The following is a 25,153-nucleotide window of genomic DNA, read 5'->3' on the forward strand; positions in this document are numbered from 1 at the left end:
ACTTGAGTCTACCTGTATACTGAGGAGGAAAAGCTAATGTCAGAAGAGGTTAAAGACAAAGACAAAGGAGAGTTCCCCAGTGGCCTAGTGGTTAGGATTTGGGGCTTTCACAGCCATGGCCCGGGTTTAATTCCTAGTTAGAAATCAGATCCTGCAAGCTGCGTGGCATGGCCAAAAAATAAACAGAAACTGCTGGATCTGTTCAGCCTCACTATGCTCCCTGGAGCAGTGAGGAGGAGGGGACGGATATGGGTGCAGGTGACTGAGCGTGGTCAGGAGGAAAGTGAGGCTGCCAGAGGAGAGAGGGGCCTGTGGGCCAAAGAGGAGCAGGGAAGGCAGGGCCCGGGCCTGGAAGGGTGGGGGCCGGGACTGGGAGTCTACCACTAAAGGGTAAAACTTCCATGTGGTGTCTAAGAACACCATGATTTGTTTCCTGTGAATTTATCTTCCAATGACCTTTCTAGGACAGTGGTTCTCAAGTTGGGTAACCACATTACCCAAGTTGGGGGTGGGGGGGGTGGGGTTTGCCTAAGCCCCCAGGAGAACTCTGGTGTTGTCTGGGGGCACTGCTGACTGTCACCAGTTGGGGGTGTGGGTGGGGACTACTGGTATCCAGCGAGCAGAGGCCAGGGATTCTGGTACCGGTCCTTTGTGCACAGGACAGTCTGTGTGACAAAGAACTGGCCAGCCCTCGCCGTGGATAAGGCCATGGCCGAGAGGCCCTGATCCAGGACAAAGGTGGTGGACGGGGTAAGCCACAGGGCGGGCTGTGCCAGCAAGGGGCACAGACCAGCAGGGCCACATGCAGGCAGTGCAGCGACTCCTAGAGTGAAGCCAAGGGGGTGCCGTTTAGAGAGGGACAGGGCGGCCAGGAGCTGACACACGGCACTTGGAAAACTGAGAAGTCAGGGAGCTGCGGAGGCAACACTGGAGTGAAGTCAGGCGTGGGGCGGGGAAAGAACCAGAGGCACAGGAAGGCTGAGGAAGAGTCACGACTTCAGAGACAGAGCGGTCTGGGGCATCACGATCCAGTGAGGCACTCGGGAGGAGGGCAGCTTGGCAAGGCGGGAGGGATCTACAGAGAACACGGACATGTGTGCTCTGACGCCAGCTGGCACTCGCGGGTGTTCTCAGCACTGGACGGGCTCGCTCAGCGTCCAGGATGGCCGCGCCGGGTCCTCCTTACCTGCCCCTCGCACGCTTCCCTGTACAGCTCCAGCTTCTTCAACAAGTCCTCATTCTCTGCCTCACACTCAGACATCTTCTTCTGATAATATTCCAGAAGCTCCTGAGAGGGGCAGAGGACAGCCAGACGATCCTCCACTGAAGGCAGGGGAGTCGACTGTACAGAATCGGAGAAGGACACGCCCTTCCACCTGGCGGGGCTGCTGAAGCTGCCGGCAGCCTCATGTTTGTGGATAGCTGCAGGCCTGTGAGAGTAGGGGAAGGATACATTCACAAAACTGTGTGAACATCTATGAGATGTTACAATTCCTCAAATTAAAAATAAGGCTTATGTTCTTAAAGTGCTCATAATGAAGGTGCTCACAAACCTGAGAGTTTGATATTACAGGTTCGTGAATAATCAGTCTTATGAACTGCTCTCCAGGTATTAAAGGCTTAAAGCTGGATTCAAATTACAAGTTAAACAGTAAAAAGAGATCATTTAAAAGAAAAAAAGGAATATCAACTAAGTAAGGCCAGAGAATGACAGTCAGAAAATTTGATACTATTAAGAAGACAGCAACAGGAACACTTATATGCTGTTGGTGGAGGGTAATGTGGTTAAACTACAGAAAGTAAATTGGTTAAATCTAGTAAAATGCAATTCTCTTGTCTACACATACGTATAATGTGACAACACAAAAATGTTCATAGAAACATTATTTGTGATAACAAAAACAGTAAACCTTCCAAATTTCTGTTCAATAGGATAATGGATAAACGGTGTATTCAGACAATGGAATATTTTCAAAATTAGAGAAAACATGAATTTGAGATACATGTATGACTGAGTGAATCATCTGAATATTAAATGGGAAAATGCATGTAGATGCATATACAGAAGATATTACCACTCATTTATAATCAGTACTTGCAAAATAAAAGTTTACTTTAAGGGATAGACATATAAGTGGAACAAGAGTTAAAGATTAGATAAGTTATTAAGTGGATCAAGATTCAGGATTAGAAAATAGAGCCTTGGAACTTCCCTGGTGATCCAGTGGGTAATTCCAAGCTCCAAATCAGGGAGCATGAGTTTGATTCCCGGTCAGGGAACTAGATCCCACATATAGCAACTAAGAGAGAGTTTGCATGCTGCAACTAAGACCCAGTGCAGCCAAGTAAATAAATATTTTTTAAAAACTAAAAAAAATAAAGCCTCATCAATAATCACACAACCAATCAGACCCCAACGTCTAACAACAGAGACCTGAATTATACAGACCAAAACCAGCCAAGAGCAAAGGCTAGATCAGAGGGTTTTTTTGGTTTGTTTGCTTTCAGCAAACAAGAGACAATGAAAGTTATAGAAAACAAATGATATAGAAGCAGAGAAATTCTCATGTGAAAATTAATTCACTTTAGCTAATTGCCTGCAGTTTACAACAAAATAGATCACAGAGCAGAGAAACTCTACCAGAGTTTCTAATACCAGAGTTTAAACAAGCCCAGAGTTGTAGTTAATGAAAGTTATGGGCAGCACTTTTAATAGATGAGCATGACGAAAAAAATACTACTTTATAAATCATTAAAAGCTCATGACAGAAATACTACTTAGTTTCATGTTTTAAAAAGGTGCTGCCTTCTGACACCTCTGGGAAATAGGTTAATGGATAAACTAACTAAATGGATTTCTGAAGTTCTATAAATAGGAGTGTGCTGATGACGAGGAGGGTGACGAAGAGGGGGGGTCATGCAGGCTGAGTCCACAGCCTCCTGTTTTTGTCTGTTGGTTGTTTCTCCTGTAATCGAGGCCCACTCAAACTGCCTGGATTCTGGTATTAACATTTACCATGTCCTAGTTCTTAATCTAAATTCCACATAACAAGAATAGAGAAGTGAGGTCTAACATAGTTCAAATCCAGAGTTGGGAAGTTCTCTTCCAAAACCCTTCTAGTTCTTAAGCCAGTGGGCACTGAGGTGCCAGACGTCTAAGTTTTTTATTTCAACAACTCAAAAATAAGCAAATGTCTTACTTTCTGCAGGCAGGGGAGTGCGTAGGGGTAAAGTTCATGCTGTCCTTTCACACCTGTCAAATACACAAAAGATCCAGAACCAGGGATCAGGAACAGAAAAACAGTACAGAATGTGCAGACCAGTCCACCCAACATCATCAGAATGTGATGTTTTAGAATGCAGTATTACTTAAAGCAGTTCCAAATCCTGGGATTCTACTCAGGCATTCTTCCTCATCATTGTTTTTAAATACAATCAGACTGACCTTTAACATTTCAATGGCAAGCACACAAAAGAAAAGCCCTAGTATGAAAGTTTTCTGCAATGAATTTACATGCAAAACAAATTGACAATTCTTTCCGTGAAATCATAGCATAGGGAAATATAGAAAACTTTCTAATAACCAAGAGAAATTAAGTGGAAATTCAGGTAGAGGACTCAACATGGTAAATTTCAGTTAAATACAAAGGCACTGATGTTATCTTTACTTGGTGTGCTGCATCTATTGTTTTATCTTTAAAAAGTTCATGCACAATTTCCATTTCAATTGATAATACAGATCAATCAAATTTCTTAATTGGATATTTACAATATTGGGATGGTTTCTGCCATACATCAATATGAATCGGCCATAGGTATACATGTGTCCCCCCAATCCTGAACCCCCCTCCCACCTCCCTCTCCACCCCATCCCTCTAGGTTGTCCAAGAGCACTGGTTTTGGGTGCCCTGCTTCACGCATGGAACTCACACAAGTCATCTACTTTACACATGGTAATGTATATGTCTCAATTATTCTCTCAAATCATCCCATCCTCTCCTCCTCCCACGGAGCCCAAAAGTCTATACTTTATGTCTGTGTCTCCTTTGCTGTCCTGCAAGTAGGACTGTCAGTACCATCTTTCTACACAGATCAATCTTGTCACAGTAATTTTCAGGAAGATAAACTTCACTGTCAAAGAGGGAATGCCATGTTATGTGAAGGGGAGAGAGGGGAAGAGGGGGAGAGGGGAAGATGGGGCATGGGAAGGGTTCTTCGTAAACTTGGCTTTGGGGAAAGCTTTCTCATCAAGCCTGCTGTCACTCCACTGTGACTGTGAGCAGGCGAGAGGTGACATAACGGTCTATCCCAGCGCTCTTCTGCTTGATAAATGTCTGCCTACAATCTTCAGTCCCTTGGGAGGAATTCTGTGAAAAGGAGCGAAAGCACGCACCACTTTGGTTAATTCCAGGTGCCGTTTTCCTGCTCACAACCCTGTGCTCTCCCCCCTCCTCCCCCAACCTCCTTGAGCTTTCCTGCACTTAGCCTCCCAGACACCACGTGCTCCTCATTTCCCTCCCTCCTCACTGGCCACTGATCTTCAGTCACTTCTAGTTCTCATCTTTACTGCCTTGGCGACCTCATGAAGCCTTGTGGAATAAGGCTAAATACCAGGAATACACCAGTGGTTCTCAAATGCAGCCTCTAGTCCTGAGTGCCCTCAAGAGACTCATGCACCTCTGCCTGAGCAGGTCTCTCAAGCTTAACATGCCCCAAACTGAGCCCCCCAACACAGACCTCCCACCACCAAACCTGCCCTCTCAGGAGGTATGATCCACATTCCAAACAATTCACTCATTTCAATGTACAGCTCAGTGAGTTTAGTAGAGTCACAGACACATGCAACCATCACCATCAGGAGCTTTAGAACATCTTCAGCACTTCAAGAAACCCAGGTAACCTTCAGCTCTCCCCTAAGTTCCACTCCATTGCAGCCGTAAGCAAGCACCAATCTACTTCCTGTCTCCACAGAGCTTCCTGTTCTGGACTTGCATGCCCATGGAATTGTCAGGGGAGTGTATGCTCCTCAGTTTCTGTCTCATCACAACAAAGATTTGGAGCGACGGACATTAAAGCCCCCCTCGATTGTCACAGCTCTTGGGTCTTGGACAGATCATGTTATAGCTCTCAGGTCTTGAACGGATCGTGTTATAGCTCTTAGATAAATCAGTGTTACAGCTCTAATTTATTTAGATAATAGCAGGAAAATCCATCTTCGAGGCGTGAGGGCATGTCGACCCAAAAACGCCAAGAGAAGAGAGCCCCAGTGAGCAGGAGAGAGAGAGAGCTAGCTTTGGCTCCTCTTTTATATGTTTTTCTCTCCCTGGGCCTGTCCTATGTAAATTGGGCCAGCCAGGAGTGCTGTTTGTTTTATCTGAGGTTCTCACTCTGGTCCTCGGACCTTCCTTTGTTCTATTTTCGCGGGCTTCTCCCTTCCAGGTCTTTTAGGCACTGCCATTCTGGATTCCTTTTCCCTATTCTAACTACCTAACAGAATCATATGGTATGTAGTCTTTCTGACTGACTGCTTTTATTTTGCCTAACGTTTTTAAGGCTCCTCTACGTTGCAGCACTCCATTCCTGTCTATGTATCTGGATGGTATCTGAAATGCCACTGTCCTCAAATCAGTGAAGAGCAAGTTGAGCTTTCTACGAACTTCTAACAACCTGCAACCTCTCACCTCCCTCTCTTCTTACTCCTTCCTGACCTATTGTACATCTACAAAAAGTTGCCTACACTCATGTCTCATTTAGCTTTATAATCTCTAAGACCTCAACTCTGCTACTACATCTGAAGTTGCCTTCTTCATCAGCAGACATCCACATTCATAAGTCCAATTTTCTTTTGCTTCCGTCCTTCTCCATTCAATAAGTGCATTGATTGCGTGCCTGACAATGTTAACTTCTTTTTTAAAATATTGCTTTGTGGTTGAGAGCACAGGTTCTGAAATCAAGCAGACTTGGGTTTGAGCCAAAGTTCTGTCCCCTATTAGCTGTGTGGCCTTGAGGAAGTTTTTACTTAACCTCTTTAAACTTCAGTTACTCATTAGAAAATGGGGATAATAATAGCATATATGTCACAGGCTGGTGTAAGGATTAAATGAATAAAAGAGCAGAGCACATGTCCAACACATTTAAGCGCTCAATAAATGCATACAATTACTATTTTCACTGAAAATTTTACTCCCTTGGTTCAAAAGGCTTTGTCTTCAACTTTCTTTACTACTTCCTCTCTCCATTTCTTTGGGAACATTAGTCCCACTTCTTTTTGATAATTACCTATATCATCTAAAACACGACCTGGAAAAGAATAACTTACAATGACTTCTGGAATGAATAAATGAGATCTTTCAATCTCCTGACTTGAATTTTCAATTATGTAACATATTTTCATCTATATATGTCCCATTGGAGCTTGAAATGTTTAACTCAAAAAAAGAAAAAATCAGAATGAAGCAGCTCACTCCTGCGTCATGAACCCAGAAATGTGGTCATAACTGACTGATGAAACTCCTTAATATTAAAAAAATCATTCAAGCCACATATTTTTTAGCATCTTAAAGCTAATGCTCCCCAAATACATCACCTTTGTCACCCAAACATGCTCCTTCTGACCTTCCTATTTCAGTTACCAGTTCAGCATCTTTCAAGTAATCTGGATTTGAAAATGTACTCATTTCATTACTCCTTCTCTTGACCCTCTTCTGACAAGGACGGGTGTTAATTAGGGATCCTCCATGTCTTCTTACCTAACCTACTACAATGACTTAACTGTTCTACCCAACCCCTCACCTGACTAAAAAGTCGTTAAGATTCATCGGTGTTTCTCTTAGTCTAATGCTCTAAATCAAACTCTGCCTAACCCTCACGGCTTTTTAAATGTATGGCCCAAACCTACCTCTCCTGCCTTGTTTTCCTCCACTCCCCTAATGTACTCCGGCGTCAATATCTTTGTTCAGGAGCTTCCCTTCAGCTGGTCCACAGTTCCCTCCACTCATAACCTCACTTAATGAAATTCAATCTGCACACGATAAACTCAAGTACCACCTCCTCCATCTCTTCCCTGAGTCTCTCCATCCAAAACGAACTACCTGCAGAGGGAGCGCATTTGTCATTCTCTAAGAGGGGACGGAATAGGTTCTCTGGGGTTCCCACCTCTCCCACGACCGTGTGTACTATCTGCAGATGGAAGCATCGTCCCAGCTCCTGAAAGAACTTGGCCCTTGTTTATAACACAAATTACAGTGTTTCAATCAGCTTCTACCCATCCCTATTTTTATTTGGGTTTACATTTTCTATAGCTTGTCTACTTAAAACTAAAATCTGTTTAGCACTTGGGCATTTATTAGTTTAACCCCACAACTCCGTGAAGGATCTTATCCCTCAACTTCACAAATGAGGAACGTGAGGCTGAGCCCGGCGGGGACGATGAGGGAATCCCAGGAGCCTACGTTCCGTACTCCTTTCTCCATTTCGTCCTGTTTTGACCCCCTGGAGACCAGAGCCCCCATCCTCCCGCGCCACCTATCCTCCCCCTAAAGATGCTAACTGTCCGTTACGGCCCGGGCCTCCCGACGAGCCCTTTCAGGCTCCCACCCCTCCCCATCCGCACTGCTCACACAGTTAGTACCCCAGCCCCGGGCACAATCCCTCTTTTCCTCCCCAGACCCCTTCCCTGACCTCCCCCTCCTGGAACCCGGAACTCCACTCACCCTGCCGGGAGCCACAGACGCCAAGCACCTAACAGAAAAAAAACACTCAAACCGGGGGGCGGCGCGGCGGGCATGAGCCCGCCCAATCGCCCATTGGCTTACACAGCCCCTGGATTGAGCACCAATAGGAAAGCTGTTCATACAAAGGCTCGCCCCCCCCCCTTCCCGCCCTCCCTCGCGCTCCTTGCCCCGCAGAGGTTACTGGGAAATATAGTTTCACCTCTGCACACAGCACTCCTGGTGGAGGAGGTCCGGGGGGGTGTGATGTTTGAGGTCAGTCGTGCTAGTTCTGGCGCAGTTTAGGTCTCCCAGTTTAGGCTTGTTTTCATGAATGCAGTAAATAATCACAGGATTATTATGAGTTGTGATATACGAATTTATCTCTAAGGAGGTGAAGATTCTAAGACATTATAGCTTCTCCTTCAATGATCTGGTGGCTTAGAGCCAAGATAGGATTTGTTGGATCAGTTTGTACAGTCAGAAGATTATGTATATGAATGCGCTTTTTATCAGGTAGCAGACACTACCTCCTTTTCCTAAGAGGTGTGAGAAACTTCCTTAAATCATATAGTTAGTTAAAAGCCAATTGTGGTTTCATCTTTGCAGAAGAACAAGAAGTAGGGGGAAAGGCACTTTAGTCTCAGGGCTACAACTTTTGGAATGGGCTGGGACAGGGGACCCTTTACTGCTATGCTTGCACCTTGATAAATGACTCCTCCAGTAACAGAATACAAAGAAACTATAAGGGAATAAAAATAACTGTGCATGCAGGGTTGTGGAAAATAATGAACAGTAAGAAACAAAAAGGCCAAAACCCAACTGCTGCTTGCACACAGAACCATTAAGGTGGCAGACAGACCACATAAGCCACCCCTTTGGTCCAGAGGCAAGTCACTTGTTTTCACTCCCTCCTGCTGCAGAATGAGCCCCAATAAAGCCTTGCCTGAATTTCTTACCTGGCCTCAATTTCTATTGATTAGAGTCCAAGGACCCTGGTTGGTAACACTACTGCTAAGGAAAACCTGGGACTCTTCACTGGTCTGACACATAAGCATGTCTAAAAGGAACTTGCCATCTTCTAAATCTTCTTTTCCACCTCTTTTTTGATTTTCTGTTAGTTACAGTCAAGATATTCCAAGACACCTTAGCTCAGTATTTTTCTCTTTTGGCACCTGGGGTCTCCCAGGTAGCTCAGCTGGTAAATTCCACCTGCAATGCAGGAGACCCCAGTTCAATTTCTGGGTGGGGAAGATCTGCTGGAGAAGGGATAGGCTACCCACTCCAGTATTCCTGGGCTTCCCTTGTGGCTCAGCTGATAAAGAAGCTGCCTGCTAATGTGGGGGACCTGGGTTCGATCCCTGGGTTTGGAGGATCCCCTGGAGAAGGGAACACTCCAGTAATATACTCCAGAAGGGAAAGGCTACCCATTCCAGTATTCTAGTCTGGAGAATTCCAGTATTCTAGTCTGGAGAATTCCATGGACTGTATAGGCCATGGGATCATAAAGTCAGACACAACTGAGCGACTTTCACTTTGGCACCCGCATTAAAAAAAAAAAAAAAAAAATCATGGTGATCTTGTCATACTACTGGCTTTCAAATTTATATCTTACTACTTATTTCCACTCCATGTCGCATTATCTTTAGCTTGGACTATTTCCATAGATTTCTAACTGGCATTTTTGCCTAAAGATTCCCCTCCCCCCTTTTACAATCCATTCTATAAAAGATGATTTTTTTTTTTTAAAGCATACTCTGGACAGGTCATACTATTACCTACCTGAGTTCCTGGACCCTTTAATCAATAGAAATTGAAAAGGGTCCAGAAGAAAAATTCCAGCAGGGCTTTATTGGGGCTCAATAAAGTGAAAACAAGTAACACTTTTCCTTGGCTCACTCAAAGCCACCCCTGCCCACCCACCCAGCAGGTCCTTTAAATAGGGTGAGGGTGAGGGTAGCGGTGGATGGGCCAGAGGGGTGGCTTAGGTGGTCGCCTGCCTCCTTGGTGGTACTGTGTCCAGGGATCATGGCAGTTGGGTTTTGGTCTTTTTGCATCTTAAAAAGTTGCATCTTAAAATTCATAATTTGCCCCAACTGCTGCATGCACCACAGTTATTTTTAGTCCCTTGTGGTTTCTTTGTATTCTGTTGCCCAGGAGACTTGTCCAGGTGCAAACACTGCAGAAAAGGGACCCAGGGCCCAGGCTGTCTCCTAACTTGTAGTGACTCCCCAGAGTAGAGGATGAAATCCAGATACTAACAGGGCATTTAAACTTTGCCATAATCTGACCCCACCTATCTCTATTACAATAAATAACCAGTTTTTTCCTAAATGCAGCATGCACTTTGCAGCTTTCGCTCACACTTTTTAAAAAAAATCTGAATTCACCCTTTCCATGAACCCTCACCCATAAAATTCTTACCAAGGCCAATGCAAATATCATCTCCTTAATTGGAAGTAACTCCTACCCCTTGATATTGAGGTAGTAAGTTGTCATTATATATAACATAGCTCTATTCAGATGTCATCAGCCTTGAGCACTTCTCTGGTCGCCCTATCCCCACTTAACATCCTTCCACACTCTACCTTCACTACTTTTCAAGACCTTATGGCCACCGAAAATAGTATATTTATTTGCTAGTACTCATGATTTTGTCTCCCTCCACCATCCGAATATAAGTGCTCTGTGAGGGAACATACATGCAGATGCTCAGTAACTTGCAGAAAGCATGAACCCACGTGTAACATTTCTCCCCCGCCCCGCCCCGCCCCGTGTGTGGCCCCTACAGTTAACAGCGCTCTGCTTCTTATATTCTAGCTCTAGGTCAAAGCGTTACCATCCATTCAAATGCCCCAGGGGCATTTTCAATCCATCCCTCTCTCGCAACCTCCTCAACATCAGATTATGCATAGTGAGGGAGGAGGAGTTAAGGATTATTTCTAGATTTCTGGCTCAGGCCAAATGAATAGATGAAGTCATCCATGGAAACTGGAAATACTGGAAAAAAAAAAAAAAAAAAACCAGTGGGGAACTACAAGTTCATGGTTTACCAGAGTGGAGTTGTCTGGTAGGTAGGCAGATATATTGATTTGTAGCTTAGGAGAGGAGTCCAGGCCGGAAGTACAGATTTGAGAGTCATAGCTGCTAATTTAGTTCGTGGGGAAAGTTGAGATTGCACAAGGAGCATGAGAACAAGCCCTGGGAAATAAGTCTTCCTTCCAATAGATACAAGAACTGCCCTTTCACGGTTTCTTCTTTAGTCCTTCCTGTGTTACTCTCCACAACTTGCAGGAAGTGGAGATGGACTCTGGCGTAGAATGTTTGACAAGCAGGGCCGCAACAGCTGGCGTAGATGTTACAGAAAGCTGAGAAAGGCTTACGGCGCGTGGCTGCCAGAGAGCGATTGCTGTTGAAAAGCTGTGGGGGTTGTCAATGGTTGGAAAAGCAAAGTCAACAGCCTTTGCTTCTCTGTGAACGAAAATCAACTCCTGGATGGTGGCGAGGGCCGGTCGATGAGAGATTCGCCGGGATGGCTGAACCTGAAACTGTTGCCATGGAGATGGGGCGGGTTAAAGTGGCCGAGTGGGATGAGAAAGAGACAGTAACAATGAAAGGACTAAAAAAAACAGACGCTGGAAAGCGTAGTTATCTGGAAACAGGCGGACACGGAAGTTGAAACAGGCAGCCGGGCGAAGACAGGCAGCTTGTGTTCCGGTCCGTACATACACAAAGAGGGGCCCAGCTCGGCTTGCCGGAAGCAGAACCTCTGCCCCCGGCGCATTACGCGTCCTCCGCGCCGGAAGAGCGCCCCGTGAGGCCGGCCGCTCCCCTACCGCCCAGTAGGAGGGGCCGCGGGGCTGTGCCGCCGGGAGTCGTGGACAGCGCGGAACTTCGGCACACGAGGAACTCAGGAGCGAGCCGAACTGCCGGGAGAGGGAAGGGGAAGGAAGGTCGCTCAGGAGAGAGCCACTGCGGAGGAATCCTGTTTTCTGTCGGCGGAGGGATTTGGTCGCACGCTTACTTCCGGCGAACGTCGTCCGGAGAGGGGGGGAAAAATTCTGAAGGAAACAATAACAAACGCCAGAGGAAGCGGGGTCGGTCTGCGAGTGTGGAGCGGGTCTCTCTCGAGAAGATGAGCTTCGGCCCCTGTCAGGGGACGTGAGCGCGACCGGCGGGGCCCCAGCCCAGCCCTTCTCCACCCGCCCCGCGGGCCCTGGTGCCGTCATGGCGGGCGTGGGGCCGGGGGGCTACGCGGCGGAGTTCGTGCCGCCGCCGGAGTGCCCGGTGTTTGAGCCCAGCTGGGAGGAGTTCACAGATCCGCTCAGCTTCATCGGCCGCATCCGGCCCATGGCGGAGAAAACCGGCATCTGCAAAATCCGACCTCCCAAGGTACCGGAGTCCTGACCGCCTCAGCGCGGTTTCCCGGTCCCCTGTACTTTCACGTTCGCTCGCCCTGGTCTCTCGACACCTGGACGCTGAGTTTCTCTGTTTGTTTCCGTTTTGGTTTCTTTGGGGTTTTAATGCCGGCTGGTCCGGAGGGGAGAGAAGGATGTCCCCGGGGCCCTTCCGCCCAGAACTTGGGAACTGATACTCTCCTTCCCGTCTTGGGTTGTGGGCAAAGGCTTTTAGCCTTTCGTTTTTCTTGTGAGGTGATGGAAGTGTTGTGACGCGACAGCCCGGCCCGCGGGGGGTGGGGGGGTGGGGTGGGGTGTGTGTGTGTGTGTGTGTGTGTGTGTGTTGTACACTCGTTTCTGTGCGATAGGAAAAGCTGTGGTTCCGACGGCTGCTGCTTTTCTCCCAGCCCTGTTGACGCTTAATTGATTAAGTGTTCGCAGGCCTCATCTCAGGGCTAAGATTTCTTTACTAAGTGGTAATCTGAGCTCTTAGGCCCTTGGGGTGGTGTCACCAAACTAGAACCCCAGACTGATTACTGCTGTAATGAAAAAAGTCTTCCCCGGGGAAGAGAAGGAGCAGCGTTTATTGTAAAAATTCGGAGGTTTAGAAAGAATTGGTCCATAATGGAGGTGGAAGAAAACGTTGAAATCTTAAAAGATATAGAGTCGCAGCTATTGCAGATAGCTGGGTTTGCCCGCAGGTTGGTTACAATCCTCAATCTTCCGGTGAGAAAGCTGATACTGTGCCTTGTTTTGTGGGCCTCAGTGCCCCAAGAGGTTGAGGATTTGCTCAAGGTCAGAAGGTGTTTTGTTTTTTTTTTTCCTCTGCCCGTTAGGTTCAGTGCTTTCCAGCTGGTGTTTCTTGTCTGCTTGCCCCAGGGGCACCCGAATGTTTGTTAAAATGCAGATTTCTGGGCCCCATTCCCAGTCTAGAACCAGTTTCTGGATATGGAAGTTCTAGAATTTGCATTTCTAGCAAGTACTCGAAGTGCTGGTGAAGGTCTGTGAGCCATGCCTGAGTGCTTCTTAAAGTGATACTTTGCTTTATCTTTTGTCTCCTAGTAATTAAAATTTTGTTGTTTTTACACGTTGTATTTTAAAAAGTTTCGGTTTTTACTACCACAGAAGCATGTAGAGCAGTGAATAAAAAGAGGTTAGCTGAGAGGGAGGAGGAGGAGCAGCTAATGTAGCACTTACAGATTTTTTTGTTTAATATTCTTTGAAGCCCTAGTAGGTAAATAAGGTCTCATTTTACAGATGAGGTGAGTCTGGATAAGTTAAATAACTTATCAGATGTGTGATCTTGGGCAAAGTAAATTTTTGAATCTGGATCACTCAGTTTGATTCTGAAACCCAGACAAGCTACTTCTCTTGTGCTCAGTCAGTTTGGTTAAGATTATTGACCATCACTCACAAGCAAAAGATTAAGAAATAAGTGCTGTCATGAATGATGTATGTGTATTGCCATCCTCTTAGGACTTCACTTTTATGAAAAATTTATTTTCATTTAATCCTTTGTTTTTCACGATTACCTAATTGACAAAACCTTAAGCAGTGAAGCTTTTCCTGAACTATATGTTCATTTACTCTGTTGTCTTAATGAAATAGAAATTCTATTCAAGGCTCCTTTTGGTTCAAAAAAAATTGACTACTTTTCGTTACTTAAAAAAATTGAAATAATATACCTTCTCTTTGTGTCACATTACTGAAAATAAATGTTTACAAGCAGAATTTAATTTCAGTATTGTTGGATTTCTTTAGTTTCCAAGGTAAGATAATTTTTTGTAAACTTCTTTTCACATTTTAAAATAGATTTAGTATTATTTAGGCCAAGTCAAACTATGGTCTCTAGAACTCTACTTGAAATGTGCTATCTCATTTCAGTTATACCACGTCTCCAATCTGGAAATTGTCCTTGTTTTGTGGGTTTGCTTACTTTTTTTTTTATTTTCATTAAAAAAAAAAAAAAAAATTTGGTTGCCCAGAAGCTGGGCTTTGAAGAGAACATTTATGTAACGTAGACTTTAAAGTGCTGTGTCACATTCCACATGAATGAAAAAACACATTGTCCAATTACATAAGTACTTTTAAAACGTTATCTTTTGGTCTTTAATTTTACTCTTTTTTCATTTCTTTCAAATTCTATTTTCTTTTTAATTTGATAAACTTGGATGATTATTCGATGCTGTATTGAGATGAGCTGATTGGATTCCACTTGAGTAATTGGGGAAAGCATAATTGTGCAGTATGGGAGTGGGAGATTTGAAGAGGAAACAGATAAGATAATTTTAGTATTAGAATGTTAGAGGTAAGTAATTGGAGATAGTAATAAATTATTTTATCTTAAAAATGTTCTGTCTCTCACTAGAGAAGACTGGTAAGTTGGTGTGTTGCCATCATGATTTGTGGCAACTCATCCCATAAATTAAGAGAATGAATTCCTTTCTTATTAACCAATATAAGAATGTGAAGAATTTTTTTTCCCCCTATTTAGGATTGGCAGCCTCCATTTGCATGTGAAGTCAAAAGCTTCCGTTTTACTCCCAGAGTCCAGCGCCTGAATGAACTTGAGGTGAGTATTGTCTTATCACTGTTTTGTCTCCTGATTTCTTCATATCAGGACTTCAGGTGGAGACCTTTGAGAAACTCATGAACTGAGGCTCAGAGTTAATGTGAATTGTGACTGAATGGAAGGATGCTTCTGATTTTTAAAAAAGTTGTTTATAATAGAGTTTTTTCTACTTAACTGGGGTTATGGGGAACTATCTGCTTTCCTCGGTGCTTATTATTCCACTAAATTTTTTTATTGTCGTTAGTGTTGGAAGATTCTGTATCCTGTAGTCTTTTGGGAAATAGTTTTAAAAATTCTTCTATTAAAACCTAGTTTCAGAGGGTTTTTTCCCCCCTCTGACAGAACTTTTCTAGGACTCTTAATCTGATTTATTAAGATCTTTTTTTAAATATTACTGATCTGTCTTAAATTTCCAACTTGAAATTTGTTTAAATAGTTGTTCCTTCTGCTTGCTAGATTTTCAGAGGATGCTTCAATGTGGATAAAAACTGTTCTAGAATACGAGAGAGATCTTAAAGATCGTTAAGGCTTAACGTGTTACCCTGTTTGTTTGTTTTCTATGATGCTCATAAAACATTGATAATTTTTTTCATTTTAATACCTATTGTTTTCCTTTAGGTTCTTATAATAAGATAGTTGATGAAGAGTCTCAATGTCAGTGAGGTAGAGAGTTGGTGTCCCTGAAGTGTGCATATTATCTACAGATGAAATGTCAGGCATGGAATGCTTAGAAACAGAATAATTTGATTTATTAAATTTTCTGATTAGCTTAAAGTTAACTTTTATAAAAAATTGCTTTGTTTAGATGAGAACCTTTCACATAAATTAACTTTTTTGCCTTAGTAAAGTTTAGCTAACCTAGTAAAGTTTGCTTTTTTTTTTTAAACTTATTTTATAAGGTTCGCCTAAGCAGTGCTGAAAAGTCTGAATTTTTTTTGAGAGATGAGTACCTTTGTTAAGTAAAACTCAATTTTTCAACCATAACTTAGTTCCTATTTTTGACTTTTCTATTTTATTAATCTTAGGCTATGACCAGAGTGAGGTTGGACTTCTTGGATCAACTAGCAAAATTTTGGGAACTTCAGGGATCTACTCTCAAGATCCCTGTGGTGGAGAGAAAAATTCTGGATCTGTATGCTTTGAGCAAGGTGAGGCTTGTAGTTGGTTAAGATACTAGAACAGAGGCTAGAAAATTTGTGAAATTAGAATTTCAGATATACTTGATGGCAAACATTGCTTGCTTTCTAGGTAGGATTTGATTGACCATAGAGGAGGGGCTACTGCTTATGAAGTACATCTTAATTAGCAAATATTTTGTGATAAGTTTGCTTGTCCTGGAGTTCATTGGAATTTCATCTTCAAGTTCCCATGGATGTCTCTTCCCTCTAACCTATGAAAATGCTTATAAATCTGAGATTTAAAGCTGAAAGGCAGGCATTTTGACTTGTGGTTATCTTGTTTGTAGTTTATAATACTTTTCTTCCTTAAATGTCATAGTGAGATTGCTGCTTCTCTCCACATGAACTTTTTCCTTTACATTGAGGCTTGAGGTAAAAGTGTGATGCACAAGTCCTAAATGTCCAGCTGAGTTGATCTTTCTATAGGAGTGTATACTTGTCTCAACACCGCCCAGATCAAGACAGCGAGTGTTCCAAACACTTGTAGCTCCTTCCTCTCCCTCCCAGTCAGTACTTCTCCCCAAAGGTGACCATTGCTCTGCCCTCTGTCCCTTGGTGAATGTCTCATTAACAGGACATTTTACTTTCTAGCAAGAGGCAAAGGCTGAAAACTGCACAGAATACTGAGAGCTCTGATAATATTTTTAGGTTGTTCGGTATGCCCTTTACTTTGGGAAAAAAGTCATCTTTGGCTCACAACTGATGAACATCTCTTGAATTTTTGTTACTTTAGACATGATTTTAACATACTTTGATTCCCACTGTTTTTTAATGGGAAGCAGGTTTTAAGTTTCCTGAGACGTTAAATTGTCAGTGTGATTGTTTCCTGTTTTGATTAAATCACTTTGTCTTTTTCAGTGGTTATTTTTGATTGTAAAAAGTGTTACTTGGAATGCCTATAATTCAGTGGAATTTTTACATAAACAGTTATGGTTTATCATCAGTGCAGCAAGGAACATTGATTCTAGTCATTTTTAAGAGAAATTTTTGTTAAAGTAACACATTTTTAAAAAGGCTTATAGTAAAAACTAACATTCTCCCTTCTCCATCTCTCCACTCCTATTAGCGCTCTTTAGAGCTAATCACTTTCATTTCTTTTAGCTGTTTCTGATTTTGATCTCCATATTTCCAAATAACATGATCATGCTGTTTTTTCATTGTTTTAGTTTTAAAAATCCACACTGATTTTTTACTATAAGAGATGGGCAATGGGTATAAAAATTAAATCCTTATGTACTTCATACTTCAAGTGCCCTAGTCCCTTATAATGTAGTTAGATAAATTTTTTTTTAATTATTGCTGTGACTGCATAAATATAAATTTATTTGTCCTTGTGCTTAATAGCATGCTATGATTGTTTCCTTGAACCAATTTTTATTTTCCTTGGAGTTAATGGTCCCCTTATATTTTTTTATTTTGTAAGTTTTCTCTTTGAGTATCAAAGATTTATTTTCAGATCGTTCCAGAAGTATAAAATCTCTCAGTATGGTTTCACCCAGCAGAAAACCTGTCCGGTACATTTCCTTCTTGGAATTACTCCTCTGGAGTTCTCTTTCCTACCCCAATCCAGATTGGTGGTTTTTTTAAGGTCAGCTGTCAGCTTAGAACTTTCACTAGCATCATTCTGGGAATTCCATTTGCCTTTCTCCTTGTTTTAAGTCTTCCTGTTACTGGGTTTATTCCTGTTTTGGTGAAACATTTCTTCTGCTAGTTTGATGGCAAGAAAGTAAACGAAATGTAAATTTTTTGCTTGTCTAGAAATGTTCTACTTTTAAATTTCATTGGTAGTTTGGTGAGTATAGCAGTCTAAATTGTTGATCATTTCACTTCAAAATTGTATTTTGAAAGCTGTACTCCATTATCTAGCTTCTAGTATTGTTATTGAGAAGAATGATGCCATGTTAATTTTTGTTCTTTGTACGTGACTTTTTCTAAGACACAAAGTCTGATCTTTATTCCCAGTACTTTGAGAATTCACAGTGATACGCACTGGTACGTGTTAATTTTCATTGCATATGTTTATTGCACTTGATAATCTTTCTAATCTGAACTCCCATCCTTGAGTTTTTGTAACTTGTGTTAATTCTTTGCCAATTTCTTCCATTTATCTTTTTTCTCTTTTTGAACTGCCATTAGTTGGATATGAGACTGTCAGACTGATTGTCTAGTTTACTAACCTGTTTCTTTCTTAGGTTCAAGTCCTTTCAGACTCTCCTGAGAGTAGATCTGTAGTCTTCTGCTGGGGTTGAAGAGGGATGGCTGCCTGAGTGTGCTGCCTGGGGGAGGCCTGACTGGTTTTATACAGGCTTTCAGTCAACACTGTTGTTTTTAAATTTAATTTTGAAGATATTGATGCTTCCATTTCTTAAGCCTTTCCAGGTTGTATGTTGCTGCTCTTTGGCTCACTTCTGTTGCTTGGGGCTTTTTTGGTTGTTGTTTCTGCTTGCTAGAGCGTCACTCAGACATCTGCTTTTTCCTTGGTCTTCTTGCCCTGTTGGGAGCATGGCTTTTTGTCCTTCAACTTTTTAGTGGAACGTTGAGAGGGAGCTTTTAAGTTGAATACTGCTGCTGCTTTTTTGTCTGTTAAAATTGTCCCCTGCTAACTGGACTTTGTTTTTCATTGGACTGAAATTTTGGCCTTGATTGACATTACTCTTTTGTTAAGTTTGACTAAGGGTTTGTATTCTTTGTGTTCAATTTAAGTGTGTGCCATGTATCTCTTTTTAGGGCATGGGTCATGTGATGTTTTCTAATGACAGTGGTGTGATACCTTGCATGGCAAGTGTTTGGAGTAAATGAAATTATGCGTGATAATCTCTGGATCTCTCAACTGCGGAATGCAAGTATTAAGGTTTTGTGTGTTTTTAAGTATTAGGCCTGCTTAGATTGTTGGAGTATTGCAAACATGAAGCCAGAGTCGTGGCTTTGATGTCTTTGTGAGTCAGTTCTGTCTTACTCTGGTCAACACCCTGATCATACTGCTGTCAGAAATTGGCAGACCTGGGTGAGAAGCATGACTGGATCCATGGAGCTCTATCGTTACTGATGGAAATTTAGCTGGAAGTGCTTAGAATACAGAGCAGATTGTTATGTAATGGTGGTAATTGTGTTGGGTAACACACGTTACCGAGAAGGCTTCTCTTTCTTCTCTGTACTGCTTCTCCCTACTTGCTTCAGCCTCACTGGTTTCCTTCTTGTTTCTCAGTATGCTCTGCAGGCTTCTCATGTGGGCCTTGACTCTGGCTGTTTCCTGTGGATCAGCTTGGGTCACTGCTTTCCCCTCCTTCAGGTCTTTGCTCACACCTCATACCTTTATGATGAGGCTTTTGTGACTGTTTAATGATTCAGTTTACCCTCATTCTCTAATGATTCAGTTTACCCTCATTCTCCTACTGTGGAGGCTTTTAAACTACTCTCAGGTTTTTTCCACCGGCGCTGTCATTTCAAAATTGACATTTAGTCTCCCGCTAGGATATAAACTCCAGCAGGGCAGAGGTCTTTATTTTATTCACAGCTGTAGCTCCAGCACCTGCAACAGAGCTGACAGTGTAGAGACCCTGGGAGCCGTGAATGAAAGACCTTCTCATCACCCATTTGCTTCCAGACAGCCCTCTATCCATGCCACCCTTGGTGTGTCTTCCTCCACACTACAGAATTTGAGAAATAAAAGTTTTTTCTTTAATTTTTCCCTGGTTGATTCTTATTAACAGACAAGAGCCTCTCTGAGGGTACGATAAAAAAAAAAAGCTAAAGAATTGGAGATGGGTTTTACTCTTGTGCACGTGAACTTATTCATTTCTTCCATACTTTCAGATACTTCACTAGAGAAGTGTCTTGCTTGGGCTGTGGTTTCATCTTTGTTATAATAAAGTGCTAAGCACGAGAGCAGAAAATGCGTCCTTACTTATAGTCTGTACACCTCTCCTCCACCCCCAATTTGCCAGCTCACACAGACATTTGTAATACAGCCAGCATTGATACAGCTCTTACTTTATCCTGGTGCTTTTCATGTTTTATTTCATTTGTCTTCACAGCAGCCTCATAATGAGGTAAAGGTACTGCTATTATTTTAATAATATTTTAATAATACTGCTACTATGTTAATAGTAGGTATCTGAGATGCAAATTATGTAACTTACCCAAGGTCATACAGCTGTTAGCAGAGCTGGGGTATGAACTCAGGCAATCTGGCTCCAGAATCCATGTTCTTAGTCTTTGGAAAAAAAATGGTAAAATGCACATGATTGACTGTTTTTAAGTGTACAATTTTAATGGCATTACGTATTTTCAAAGTGTTGTACAGCCCATTGCTACTATCCATTTCCAGAACTTTCCCTATCCTTTTGCACCTGGTAAAACCTCTTTCTACGAATTTGCTTGTGTATGGTTATTTCATTTAAATGGGATCACACAATATTCATCTTCTTGTGTTTGTGTAATGTTTTCAAAGTTCATCCATGTTGTCACATGTATCAGAGTTTCATTAATTTTTAAGGTTGAATAATATTCCATGCATGTCTTTACCACATTTTGTTTATCTGCTCAACTCTTGATGGATATTTGGGTTGTTTCTACCTACCGTCTGTGTGTGAGTGATTGCTCCTGTGAACACTGGTGTGCGAATACTGTTTGAATCCTTGCTTTCAATTCTTTTGGGTATATCACTAAATATGTGTAATTCCTGGATCCTATGGTAACTGTTTTTCTCTTTTAGCTGTTTGGTGTAGTAGAATATGATAGTGTATACTCAAAGAGGAAAATTTTTTCAATTTGGGTAACTTCATCACAGCCTTCTTTATTCTTTCATCAATGAAACTGAAAACTGTGTACATTTTATTTTTTTTATTTTTTTTTTATTTTTTATTTTTTAATTTTTTTTTTTTTTTATTAGTTGGAGGCTAATTACAACATTTCAGTGGGTTTTGTCATACATTAACATGAATCAGCCATGGAGTTACATGTATTCCCCATCCCGATCCTCCCTCCCACCTCCCTCTCCACACGATTCCTCTGGGTCTTCCCAGTGCACCAGGCCCGAGCACTTGTCTCATGCATCCCACCTGGGCTGGTGATCTGTTTCACTATAGATAATATACATGCTGTTCTTTCGAAACATCCCACCCTCACCTTCTCCCACAGAGTTCAAAAGTCTGTTCTGTACATCTGTGTCTCTTTTTCTGTTTTGCATATAGGGTTATCATTACCATCTTTCTAAATTCCATATATATGTGTTAGTATGCTGTAATGTTCTTTATCTTTCTGGCTTACTTCACTCTGTATAATGGGCTCCAGTTTCATCTATCTCAGTAGAACTGATTCAAATGAATTCTTTTTAACGGCTGAGTAATATTCCATGGTGTATATGTACCACAGCTTCCTTTTCGATTCGTCTGCTGATGGGCATCTAGGTTGCTTCCATGTCCTGGCTATAATAAACAGTGCTGCGATGAACATTGGAGTGCACGTGTCTCTTTCAGATCTGGTTTCCTCAGTGTGTATGCCCAGAAGTGGGATTGCTGGGTCATATGGCAGTTTCCAGTTTTTTAAGAAATCTCCACACTGTTTTCCATAGTGGCTGTACTAGTTTGCATTCCCACCAACAGTGTAAGAGGGTTCCCTTTTCTCCACACCCTCTCCAGCATTTATTGCTTGTAGACTTTTGGATAGCAGCCATTCTGACTGGCGTGTAATGGTACCTCATTGTGGTTTTGATTTGCATTTCTCTAATAATGAGTGATGCTGAGCATCTTTTCATGTGTTTGTTAGCCATCTGTATGTCTTCTTTGGAGAAATGTCTGTTTAGTTCTTTGGCCCATTTTTTGATTGGGTCATTTATTTTTCTGGAATTGAGCTTCAGGAGTTGCTTGTATATTTTTGAGATTAATCCTTTGTCTGTTTCTTCATTTGCTATTATTTTCTCCCAATCTGACGGCTGTCTTTTCACCTTACTTACAGTTTCCTTTGTAGTGCAAAAGCTTTTAAGTTTCATTAGGTCCCATTTGTTTATTTTTGCTTTTATTTCCAAAAACTGTGTACGTTTTAGAAGTGTGAGAGATGTACAGTGTCAGCTTCTGGAAGGTGGAGGCCTTGGTACAGGTCTATTCTGTACTGCTCCTGGTTTGATGTGAAAGTTGCTCAGTTGTGTCCGACTCTTTGCGACCCTGTGCACTATACAGTCCATGAAATTTTCCAGGCCAGAATATTGGAATGGGTAGCCGTTCCCTTCTCCAGGGGATCTTCCCAACCCAGGGATTGAAGCCAGGTCTCCCGCATTGCCGGCGGATTTTTTACCAGCTGAGCTGCCAGTGAAGCCCTGGTTTGATATGAGCATTCAGCAAAAATTGGCCAATTTCTCCCATCACTTCTTACCTTAATACCTATGTTGTGGTATAGTTACTGCAGTTGAACTTTATCATTTCTTTATAATCTTTCTTGTAAAACTTCTCTCTTTTTTAAAAATGATGGCCTCTTTTTCAAAATATCCTCTGAAGCCACTGTTGGCTTGACATTTTTAAAAAATTCTCTTAAGTTGCTTATTTTCTAGTATCAGTATTTATGTTCATTTTGTATTATGTAACATTCTTATGTCTATATTTGGTCTGTTCTTAACTTTTATTTGTACTTTGAGTTCCCTGTGGATATAGAATACATACATGTGTTTAGAATTTCCATGGTGCATTATGTAAAGTGTATAAATTCATCAAATGTTTTTGAATGCTTGGTTCATTGAAGGTAGGCACAATAATGAATAATAGTGTTTAAAACTTAGCAAAATCATTGTTTCCGTTTCATACTTTAAATATTAAGGAGTTTCAATTTTGTCACATATTTCTTGAAAACAAATCTAAAATTGAGGCCCAGAATAATTTTTCCATTTAGCAGACAAGATGTCGAGTCAAAATACATGAATCTTCCTCTTTCCCTAAATAATTTTTACTTTCTTTTCAGATTGTTGCCAGCAAAGGTGGTTTTGAAATGGTCACCAAAGAGAAGAAATGGTCTAAAGTGGGTAGCCGCTTGGGATATCTGCCAGGAAAAGGAACTGGGTCCCTTTTGAAGTCGCATTATGAAAGAATTCTCTACCCGTATGAGCTTTTCCAGTCAGGGGTCAGCCTTATGGTGAGATGCATCACTTTTCTTAGGCGTGAATAAATGCAGTGTCTGCCAGATATAGAAACACACTTTAGACTGTTCATTGTAACAGGTTAGCTAGCAGTTGGCTGTGGTTTCTCCAGGTGCCAAAATTTGGGGGAGCAGGTTTAAAAAATCACAACTGTTTTTTTGATGGTTTACAAGATAAAGGCTAATGGGAGTGAAGAATGTCTTCTTACTTACATAAGATATTTACACTTAGGCAAGACTTAAGCTTTTAAAAAAATTCCTCCACTTGGATTCATGTTTTTTCTTTTAACGGCTTGATTGAGGTAGAATTTACATACTACAGAATTCACCCGTTGTAGGTACACAGTCAGTAAGCTGTGATAAATTATAAATTTATGCAGCTGTCATCACCATCCAGTTTTAGGACACTTCCATTAGCCCAAAAGATTTCTTTGTGTTTGTTTATAGTTGGTTCTTGCTTCTACCCTCAAACCTGGACAACTCCTAATCTGCTTTCTGATTCTATAGTTTTACCTTTTCTAGAAATTTCACATAGATGGAATCATACAGTGTGATTTTGTGTATGGTTTCTTTCACTGAGCCTAATGATTCTTAAGGTTTATCTGTATTTTAGTATCAGTACTTCATTCATTTTTATGGCTGAATAATATTCTGTTGTATGGTTATACCACATTTGTTTATTCATTTATCAGTTGATGGACATTTCAGTGTTTCCAGTTTATGGCTATTATTAATAATGCTATGAATATTCATGTACTAGTCTTTGTGTGGACATATGTTTTCATTTCTCTTGGGTAGATACCTAGGAGTGGAATTGCTGGGTTATACGGTAAGTTTGTGTTTAACTTTTTAAGAAACTGCCAAACTGTTTTCCAAAGTGGCTGAACCATCTTGCATTCCCACCAATAATGTAGAGGCTTCCAGTTTCTCCACATCTTTGCCAACACTTGGTATTGTCAGTTTTTTTGCTTACAGCCATTCTAGTGGGTGTGTAGTGGTATCTCATTGTGGTTTTAATTTTATTTCCCTAATGACTAATGGTGTTGTGCATCTTTTCATGTGTGTATTAGCCATTTGTATATCTTGATGAAGTGTCTGCTCAAATATTTTTTTTATTGGATTGTTTGCCATCTTATACTTGTTTTAAAATTTTGCTAAATATTCTGGATATAAGCTCTTTATCAGATGTATGATTTCATATAAGTATTTTCTTCTAGTCTGTGGTTCGATTTTCTGCCTCTTTTATGGATTGTGCTGTTATATCTAAGAAATCTTCTTTTAACCTAAGGCCAAAAGTTTGTTTTCATCTAGAAGTTTTATAGTTTTTTTTAGTTTTTATGTTTTGGTCTGTGACCCATTTTGGATTAATTTTTGTGTATAGTCTTAGGTAAAGCTATAAGTTTGTTTTGAGGGCATCAAGATGTAGGACTATCCAATAGTTCCAGCAGCATCTGTTTAAAAGATGGCCTTTTTCCCATTTACCTTGCCAAGGTGATTTACCTTGCCCAGGTGATTTTACCTTACCAAGGTGATTAACCTTGGCACCTTTGTTGAAAACAATTGACTGTAAATATATAGGTTTATTTCTAGTCCATTTTGTTTTTTGATCTGTATGTTTCATCCTAACAATACTATGCTATCTTGAGTACCATAGCTTTATAGTAAGTTTAGGTATCTTGTGGTAGTATAAGTCCTCCAACTTGGTTCTTTTTTCAAAATTTCCAAAAAATTTGCACTTCCACATAAATTTTAGAATCTACTCCATTTCTATGGCAAAAGCCTGCTAGGATTTTGATAGGGATTGTCTTGAGCTATAGATCAATTTGGCAGGAGAATTATCATCTGGTTTCATGTGTTAATAGTTTTAGGGATATATGAGAAATTTATTATTTTTCTCCTGATTCTCGAATCTGATTTCTTGTCAGTGAATCTGCCCTCTTCTTGTGCTCTCAATTCTTTAGGGTGTACAGATGCCTAATTTAGACCTTAAGGAAACAGTGGAGCCTGAGGTTCTTAGCACTGATGTCCAGACTTCGCCAGAACCAGGAACAAGAATGAACATTCTGCCGAAGAGAACAAGACGCGTCAAGTCCCAGGTATCAATTTCTATGGGCCATTTTGATAGGAATTTTAGCTCATTGACTGTGCAGAACACGTGCCTGGTTTTGGGAGTTC

General features: G+C 41.5%; 2 protein-coding genes across 5 annotated transcripts in view; one reads left to right on the forward strand and one right to left on the reverse strand.

Moving 5' to 3' along the window:
* CCDC77 (coiled-coil domain containing 77) overlaps positions 1-11,536 on the reverse strand; it is a 30,525-nt gene extending 18,989 nt beyond the window's left edge. The window contains exons 1-3 of one of the 3 annotated variants that reach the window (XM_043439783.1): positions 10,763-11,536; positions 3,201-3,253; positions 1,187-1,430 (exon numbers count right to left, since the gene is read on the reverse strand). In XM_043439783.1, coding sequence (XP_043295718.1) covers positions 1,187-1,430; positions 3,201-3,238 — 282 coding nt within the window. In that variant the 5' untranslated portion in view covers positions 3,239-3,253; positions 10,763-11,536. Of the gene's footprint in view, positions 1-1,186; positions 1,431-3,200; positions 3,254-6,898; positions 7,458-7,712; positions 7,778-10,762 lie in introns of those variants that run through there. The other 2 variants (XM_043439781.1, XM_043439782.1) reach the window with 2 other exon arrangements.
* Positions 11,537-11,577: 41 nt separating this feature from the next.
* The window catches only part of KDM5A (lysine demethylase 5A), a 67,688-nt gene continuing 54,112 nt past the window's right edge, over positions 11,578-25,153 (forward strand). For both annotated transcript variants that reach the window (XM_043439779.1, XM_043439780.1), the window contains exons 1-5: positions 11,578-12,101; positions 14,601-14,678; positions 15,704-15,826; positions 22,805-22,975; positions 24,940-25,074. In XM_043439779.1, the coding sequence (XP_043295714.1) occupies positions 11,937-12,101; positions 14,601-14,678; positions 15,704-15,826; positions 22,805-22,975; positions 24,940-25,074 (672 nt within the window). In that variant the 5' untranslated portion in view covers positions 11,578-11,936. The remainder of the gene's footprint in view (positions 12,102-14,600; positions 14,679-15,703; positions 15,827-22,804; positions 22,976-24,939; positions 25,075-25,153) is intronic.

This window comes from Cervus canadensis, chromosome 21 (assembly GCF_019320065.1).
Source record: "Cervus canadensis isolate Bull #8, Minnesota chromosome 21, ASM1932006v1, whole genome shotgun sequence".
Lineage (NCBI taxonomy): Eukaryota > Metazoa > Chordata > Mammalia > Artiodactyla > Cervidae > Cervus > Cervus canadensis.